Genomic DNA, 9,316 nt, shown 5'->3' with positions numbered 1-9,316 from the left:
AAAACTGTTTTTTTATATTTAATATCATATTGTCTATGTCCCTCAAACTTATTTCTAATGGTTTGAGCCACAATCACCACTCTGATATAACCAGTCCTTGTCATTTATTTCTGGACTTTGAAAGCAGTTTTAGCTGCAGTATCACAATGTCCTGAGGTGGTGGGGGTGCTGATATGCAGATCATTTCATATTTGAGTCATTATAATACTGATGCTAGATAAAACCATGTAGGATTGTTTCCATTCCATGTCAGCTTGGAAAATCAACAATGGCAGACATTGTAATTAAACAAAGTGGAAATGAAAATTTGGAACTGAAGACTGAAGAAGAATGTACAAAGTAGGGTGACATTGATGACATCACGATGAGGACCAAATCAGTTGAGCTGTTCCTGAGAGCGATTTCCATTAAAGCACCCATATGATATGAAAGCCTGATTGTTCAAAATTGGTTATTTGTGGGGATAGAAAACACATATGGGAGCCCCAAAAAATAAATAAATAAATAAATAAATCAGGACCCCTTGATGCGGCTGTTGAACCGGACGTATTAGTCGATCCTGTTTCAGCGCGTCGATCTAGCTTGAAACCGTCATGGAGGACGCTAATCTGCTAAACGGAGGATTACGCTAATTTGTTATTGATCTCCTAAAATAGTACTTTGCCTCATTATCATCTCATCTTCACCTCAATTCGGAGATGAACGCTGCTAAAGGTCGCGGCAATTACGGGACTTTATGGAGCTTTTGCCTCGTGGGCATGGAGCATTTCTGCGTTTGTTATCGACCGATCCAAGATGGCGGCGTCCAGTCCGGTAAATATTAGCACATCATGAAAGAAATCACTATAAGCCTACAAATTAATTTGGTTCCACGTGTACACTATGTGTACAGTGTGTACCTCTCTGGAAGGAAGGAAGGAAGGAAGGAAGGGAAGTGGACTGTATGCATGTACCTTCCAGTACAGTGGTGGAGAAGAAGGCAACGTTCTTGGTCTCCATTGGGTTCTCGTGAGTGCATTCTGGACTCCTGGTCTGAGGCTCTGACTCCCCTGTCAGGGACGAGTTGTCAACCTGACAGAAACACACACAAGCAAATGTCAAGGACCCCCATAGTGTACACGTGGAACCAAATGTCAAGTATCCCCCCATAGTGTACACGTGGAACCAAATGTCAAGGACCCCCACATAGTGTACACGTGGAACCAAATTAATTTGTAGGCTTATAGTGATTTCTTTCATGATGTGTACCAGTGTTGTTTTTGGCAGCAAATTTCTATTTCAGTTTTAGTCATAGTCTCTTGAAATGTTTTCATTTAGTCATTTAGTCACATTTTAGTCACCTGGAATGTTTTAGTGTTTAGTCTAGTTTTAGTCTACATATCATAAGGTTTTGGCGACTAAATCTACAGTTGATTTAGTCCACTAAAATGTATTTTGGTGGCCTTGATGCCATTGTAATGACAAATTTTACACTTGCTGAAATTGTAGATCTGATATTTTCAGCATGCAACCAAGTGTAAAATGACTTATACTGGATCTCTTGTCCACTAGTCCCTTCCTAACATTTTAGTCTAGTTTTTATATATTTTGTCTTAGTTTTAGTCACCATAGCTTAGTTTTCATTTAGTTTCCAAGGTAGTCGACGAACATTTTTTGTCTTAGTCTTAGTCGACGAAAACAACACATATGATGTGTACTGACTGTACTCACCTTGCAGCTCTGGGCGGTGATGATGCGGATGTCGGCAGGGATCCTGTCTCCACCCTTGACCTCCACCAGGTCTCCCACCACCAGGTCCATGGCGCTGATCTGGTCCTTCTTGCCGTCGCGGATCACCACCGCTTGCTGTTCACAGACAGCAGACAATTATCTAATGTGATCCTGGGCTCTACCACACCCTCCGCCAACCTGGGGAGAGCAACGGACTCATACTTCCTTCATGCATGAGGGACAGCACACACATTTAAAGATGTGTGTGCCGTTGTTCTGTTTTGCATGTGTCTATGGAAGTCAATGTTACTCAAATAGACCCCCAGGTGTGGTGAGAAATATTCAAATATGTCTTCCCTGCATATTTTTGCCTTTCTTCCTGGAAGCTGAGAGCCTTTGAGCCAAAAGGCTCAATTGAAAATACACCATTTTTGTGACATCATAACCCTAACCCCTCCCCTAACCCCTACCCCATTATCATACAACACACAGCTGTGGGCGAGGCTTATACGTACAGGGTGGTGCTAAGGTGAAAACCAGGTATACTTAATTAATTCTTTCCCATGTCCGTATATATATGGACCCCAATGCATACTCCGTCTGGTTGAGTCCCAAAGTGGCATTTAACGTTGGTCGGTTGCCATGGCAACGCCCCGCCGCTCCAGCTATGGGATTGAAAATATAATCACCGTGTAAAGCAGTTTTCAAACTCCGACTCTTTAAAGTGAACGCGCATGGTGGCACCTGGAACTGGGATTCATGCTAACAGCTAGCCGCAATAAATTAGTTTAATTAACTGGTGGGTGTGGCCACATAAAAACATAATTTTACACCAGAGACCTCTGGTCAGATGATTGGGGACTATACGGATCCGTGTATGTATTTACACAGCATTGTACTGTACTGTATGTGTGGTGTTCATTAATTAATATGCTATTGTCCAAATGGACGCATACATAAACGAGATGTGAGGCTCACCTGTGGCACCAGGTTCTTGAAACTGGCAATGATGTTGGTACTCTTGAACTCCTGGTAGTAACCAAAGCAACCGGTCACCACGACCACAGCAATCAGGGTGATGGCCAAGTACAGCTGAATGGGGCACACGCACACATGCACGCGCACGCGCGCACACGCACACACACACACACACACACACACACACACACACACACACACACACACACACACACACACACACACACACACACACACACACGTATTATTGTCTCCACCAGGCCGAAGGCATGTCGGGAGAGTATGTTTTGCACTCCGTCCGTCCGTGTGTCCGTCCGTCCGTCCGTCCGTCCGTGTGTGTGTCTGTCCGTCCGTGTGTCCGTGTGTCCGTGAGCAGCTAATCTCGGTCACTGTTAACCCGGTCGATGCCACATTTTGCACACACACTCCCTGGATGCCAACGATGAACCTCTGCCCCAAACTTTCCAGAACTTCCTGTTATAGCGCCACCAGGAGGCCGCTTTGTGCAAAACAAGTTTTTGCACAGTACACCTACAGATTTTGTCCAAACATCACGCAAATTGGTACACAGTCTCTCTAGAGCCATTCAACGAAACGGCTCTTTCAGATTTCTCAGACTCCATCCTGATTGGTTAACATTGGCTTCCAAAGTTCACAGGAGTGCTCAGTTTCAAACAAAATGCTGCAAATCATGAACACATCGCGTGATTTCCGTGAAATTGTGCACCCACATTCCCACTAGGCCGAGGACGAAATGCCACATGAACAATTTCAACTCAGACTCAAGGTGGCGCTATAACTGGCCCAAAAGTGTTTTTACCTCTAACTGCACGGATCTGTGGATAACTTTGTATGCCAACTCCCTAGAGGCCAAGGAAAAACCTTTGCCTGGAATTTTTCACATCTGCTCTTTATAGCGCCACCAGGAGGCCCACATATGTAAAACACATTTTCTATTATTACTCCTTCAGATTTTATCCAAATTTCACGCAAATCGGTATACACTATCTCCATAGTCATGTGATCAACACGGAGCGCCACCATTTCCCATCTTCCATCCTGATTGGCTAAGATTGGCTTCCAAAGCTCACACGATTCGTCCATTTCGAAAAAAGGCCACAAATCACAAACACAGTGTGCAATTTCCGTTAAATTATACACGCACATTTTCACTAGGCCGAGGACGACATGCCACAATTTATTCCTCAAAATCAGCCTCACGGTGGCGCTATAACAGGCCAATTCCTGTTTTTAGCTATAACTGCATCGATCTGTATACAACTTATGTATGCACACATGGAAAAACATTGTACCTGCATCCCTCCAACACGAACCTCCGGCCCAAATCTTCCTCAACAGCCTGTTATAGCGCCACCATGAGGCCACAACCTGACCTGCCCTGGTGGAGACCTGTGCCGATTGGCACTTTGTCTAGTTATAGGTGTGTGACACTCCGGCATATGGCAAACAAACGTCTACCGACTACCGGCGCTCACGCTTCCAAAGAAGAGAAATGCCCCCCTGCCCCGACCCCCACGTTTATCATCAAGTCATAGTCTCTTGAATAGTTTTCATTTAGTTTTAGTCACATTTTAGTCACCTGGAATGTTTTAGTGTTAGTGTAGTTTTAGTCGAATAACTATAAGATTTTAGTCGACTTAATCTCCAGTTGATTTAGTCGACTAAAATGTATTTTGGCGGGCCTTGATGCCGTCGTAATGACTGATTTTACACTTGCTGAAAATAGCAGATCTACGAAGCGTTGTGAGCTTGTAAATCGGCTATTTTCAGCATGCAACCAAGTGTAAAATGACTAACATTTTAGTCTAGTTTTTATTTGCTGACGAAATTGTCAATATATTCAGTCTCAGTTTTAGTCATCGTAGCTATCATTTTCATTTCATTTCTATTCCGTTTTCGCCAGTGAAAAAAGGGGAGTCGACAAACACCCATGCAGGGTCGCCATGGCGACTCAACAGTTTATATCCCACGGCCTGAAAGGTTTTGGCGTAGCCTATAGTATATCTTGTCCTCCAAAAAACTCACGTTGTCAAAGCAGGTGAAGTTCCCCCTGGCCAGTTCGATGCCAAAGGCGATGAAGCAGATGCTGGCAGCTACCCACATCAGACACTGCAGACCCCCGGCCAGCTGCCGGGCGAACTTCACGTACTCCGGGGTCCCCTTGGGGGGCTTCAGCTCGTTGGGACCGTCCCGCTCCAGAACCTGCCGAGCGAACGTGGCTGTCATGCCCTGTGTGGACGACGGAGAGGAGAGAACAATTTGTTCAATGCCACCTTTTGAAAGGTTTTTGTCACTGTTGTGCCATATATTTATACTTTTACGCTTTGTTGTCAGTCATGATTGCAAGCAGGGCTGGACTGGCCACCGGGCATACCGGGCATTTTCCCGGTGGGCCGCGACCATATAGGGGGCCGCCATGATTTTGTTTTGACAGGCAGGCAGGCCAATCTGCAGCAGGCCACAAGGAAAGGTCCGGACGTGCTGCCATTCTGCCAGTGTCCCTGTATCAGTGAGTGACAAATAAACCCTCTACAAAGGGTTGTGTAGTTGTCTGTTGGTTTGTATCATTTAGGCCTATGTTGTTCTGTAAAAGTGGTGGTATTAGGGCTTGTTTGTTTGTGTGTGCCGCGACGGAGGGGGCGGTAGAGTTTCTGCTCTCTGCGGCGCGCTGGTTGTGGTGGGCCGATCTGGGCCAAATTCACGCGAAAATGCCTGGGCCGAATTTTTGTCCCAGTCCAGCCCTGATTGCAAGTTTAAAGATGGATCAAACCATAGTTTGTGGAACATAAGCAATACTTTCATTCCATGCATTTTTTTAAAGCCCTATATGTATGTATTATTTTCCTTTTTTATTATTCCTTTTCATAAAAATAAATCTACTCTATAGGGCCAGGCTACAGCCTTTAACCCATTCTGACCTGAGATCAGATTCATACGAGGTTTCCACTGGACACACACTGGTCTGATTAACCCATTCTGACCTGAGATCAGATTCTAGAAATGTCAGTCGCTCTTCGATTTTTCAAAAATAGCAGACCTACAAGCTCGTATCGCGCCACTCGGTGGCGCGATATGAGCTTGTAGATCTGCTATTTTTCAATAGCTAAAGCATAACATGATGCTGACACCAAAATGGGTGCCCGTTCAGAATGGGTTAAGTATGCTACATGTTAAAGTTAAACTTGTGGTGTTTGAATGGGGTACTTTCAAGCATCCATGCTTTAACCCACTGGTTTACAACCCATTTGGTATCAAGGCCCATTATTTATTCTCCATTTGAGCCACGGACCACCATGTGATGAGGTTCAGCCTCACAGACCCAAAAACTTTGAATATTTTGTTGTCGTTGGATAAGACTTTGACCACAATTCCAAGCTGTATTGATGCTGGTACCACAGGAGAGAGAACAGGCAAACATTGAGCAAAAATAACAACTATTCTACATTCTCTAATATTGTGTAGACTTCTTGTAAATTAAGTAATGCAGATGTTTAACAATTTAACAATTTAACTCTTGGGAGCGTGACATGAAACCAAATGGATTAATGTTATGCTCTCAAGAGTTAAAGATCTATAAGGGTCCATTGGGTTACCAGCTCTCCATCAGTTAGCTGCGGACCACCTGGAACCCCCTCAAGGACCACTGGTGGTCCCTGGACCACTTTAACCCATGTATAACAGTATTCTTTATCGAACACTGTACCTACCGTGGTCACGTTGGTGTTGTATCTCTGCTCAAGGTCTTCTATTGGAATCTCATGGTCGTCCTGCAGAGGGAGACAGAGGACACTTAACGGAACTAAACTCACGCCAGCAGGCTGCAGTTGTTTAGCTATAGCCTACCTGTGAAAGCCTAAGCTTTTCATTCCACATGAAGCATTGTGATCGTGTCCTATAGAGGTCGCCTTCCGTATCCACTAACCTCCACACATACGACAGTTTTCATAACGACTATAGTTCCAGACATGCAAAGAAGAATTGACACTAATGACCAACAGTAGAAGACTTTGTATTTACTGGTCAACTCCCATTGGTCAACAGCGAAAGGGCTGTGGTCGTACTGGTCAGAAAATAAGGGATCTATTCTGGAGGCCCGTTTCAAGATTAAATATGAGGCCCCCATATCCCCCCCCCCCCCCCCCCCCCCATCACTCTTGACAATTACGCCAGCAACAACAGAGGCTGGAGGAGGCCTGTTTCAATTGAAACTGAAACATAGCAAAGGCCTCCTATGTCAGTAATAATAATTAATAATAAACCAGTGGAGCCGAGTATTACCAGTGTTGCGGACTGTGCATGCATGTGCATCACCTCTGTCATACTGGTCACTTATTCCCATTAGTCAACAGCACAAGGCTGTGTTGTACTGGTCAGCACCCAGTGGCCAACAAGACTGTGGTTGTGGTGGTATAGTAGTTGGATAATAATATGTATGGTGGAATGCCAAGGGTGAGCCAGAAAATAGCAGCCAGGACAGGACACTGCCAAAGACACAAAGAGCTGCCATGCAGCCAGCAAGTCAGTGCAGTGGGAACCAACACACACATGGGCACGATGACGTCCCACATTACCATTATGTGGATATATAGCACCAACGAGCTGGCCAGATGTATATGGAGACCTGGGATGACTGAAGGCAACGATGGAGGGCTCGTTTGAGGACGACCTAGACCCTATAGGTCGTCGAGCCCTCCATCGTTGCTTCCAGAGAGTATTGCAAAGTCTGTGGTTGTGCTGGTGAGCCCTCAGCCTCTCAGTGACCAATAGAAAACGAGTGCATGCCTTTCATCCGACGGAGCATTGGTCCGAACGACAACCTACCTCCTCCCTCACCCTAACCCTAACCTCCCCCGGGGCAGACACCTAAACCTAACCGCCACCCTCTCCCGACCCGCAGCGCACCTCGGAGCATTGCTCCTTCGGAGCAATGCTCTGTCGGATGATAGTATGCCTCCCATAGAAAACTAACTCTCTCTCTCTCTCTCTCTCTCTCTCTCCACTCACTATGTCCATCTCTTTCTTCATTCCTTCCAGTCTCTCCTTCTTTTTCTCCTTCTTCTTCTTCTTTCCTCCTTTCACCTCCACATTGTCGCCCATCTCAAACATGTCGTACTTGTCCTGAACACAGACAGACAGACAGACAGACAGACAGACAGACAGACAGACAGACAGACAGACAGACAACGACGAAAGGGACAGATCAAAGGGACGGACAAACATTAGTAGGCCTACTACAGAATTGGTGGAGTTTGTGAAGTTCAGCAGCTGCACTATAGACGAATCTACAATGGTGCCCTGGATACAGGCATTACCAGGGTGTACTATTTAGCTGATTAGCTGCACCTGGCTGGCCTACAGGGCTCTGCTCCATGGCACTGCAGTGCGCACATCCATGGAGCACTGAGACAGTATAGTATATAGGCCAGGTGTAGCTAATCAGCTTAATGGTGCACCCCTCTGTGGATTCATGTGACTATACCGGTATGTCTCATCTGGACAAATCAAAATAGCAATCTTTATTCTTTACAGATTCACAAGAATAATGTTGGTGGAACAAATGCACTGATACATGCATATTTTCAACGGTGATCCACCACACATTGCAGACCGTATAGCAGTGCTGTAAATCGATCTATATTTGAGGATACAAACACATTAGTAGTCGTAGACATACATACTATGTTCTGGATGGCTTGGAATTTGGCCTTTAGTATTTGCCTGATGAAGACCACGTCACCTATGAGCTTTAAACCATTGTGCAGATGTTTTGCCTTCTCCTTGGATTTTGGCCTCGCCATAACAATGAGATTAGCATTATTCTAGCCCCTATAGGGCCTATGAGCATAAATTAGTATCTTGACGTTATCTTGGTGCAGATAATCTATGTAAGTATTTTGTCTCATTACTGCCTGACCACGATTGACATAGATCTTTTCTAACCTCTTTCAAAGCACTTTAATTTTATCTAAAGTGCTCTAATTTGTTTGATGTTCAGTCACACAACATTGATACAACCAATTCGGTGTAAAATTAAAAGAAAAAAGAGAGGAAAAAATTAATTAATTTATTTGCTGTTTCGTAATTGATTGATTTACTTTACCCAATAACACAGTGAATGTTAACATTCAATTTGATCACAATCAGTTTCAGTAAATATACTGTATTTGTCAACTAGTTTCTCAAAATAGAAATTGCTGCACTTTGCTGAAATCTAAGAGTAAATTACGTTTGACTGTTTTAACATAATTGAATGTGACATTTTGACGGCAAAACCTTAAAATTACAACTTTATAACTTTTTATTACAAAACCAACAGCGAACCAGTGTGAAATGTATATACGGTATCTTATATTCCATATTAGTGGCCTTTCTGCTGGAGGGTCTCTTAATTTAGTTTATTTATTACACATACACATTTAAATATATGATAGGAATGAAATAAAAGGTTAAGTATAGTATGGGATAGGAAAGCCTTTCTAGAGGGGGAGAGTCAGATGGCTTTTCCTGTGATTCCTTACAATAGGAAACATCATTAAATGAAGCATCAATAACAATAATCATAATACTACTGTATTTTATGTACTACACAAAAAAACAACTATTAATA

General features: G+C 44.0%; 1 protein-coding gene across 1 annotated transcript in view; it reads right to left on the bottom strand.

Annotated features, from left to right (window-relative positions):
• The window catches only part of LOC310856573 (potassium-transporting ATPase alpha chain 1-like), a gene marked incomplete at its 5' end in the record, with an annotated part of 26,160 nt that extends 17,653 nt beyond the window's left edge, over nt 1-8,507 (bottom strand). The window contains 7 exons of the mRNA XM_083762045.1: nt 954-1,071; nt 1,711-1,845; nt 2,689-2,802; nt 4,735-4,938; nt 6,417-6,476; nt 7,714-7,827; nt 8,388-8,507. Of these exons, the coding sequence (XP_083618171.1) occupies nt 954-1,071; nt 1,711-1,845; nt 2,689-2,802; nt 4,735-4,938; nt 6,417-6,476; nt 7,714-7,827; nt 8,388-8,507 (865 nt within the window). The remainder of the gene's footprint in view (nt 1-953; nt 1,072-1,710; nt 1,846-2,688; nt 2,803-4,734; nt 4,939-6,416; nt 6,477-7,713; nt 7,828-8,387) is intronic.
• Between the last annotated feature and the right edge of the window lie 809 nt (nt 8,508-9,316).

Source organism: Protomyctophum parallelum (genome assembly GCF_964188405.1).
Source record: "Protomyctophum parallelum genome assembly, chromosome: 3".
Lineage (NCBI taxonomy): Eukaryota > Metazoa > Chordata > Actinopteri > Myctophiformes > Myctophidae > Protomyctophum > Protomyctophum parallelum.
Note: the sequence above shows the minus strand (reverse complement) of the source record. Positions and strands in the feature narration are given on the sequence as shown.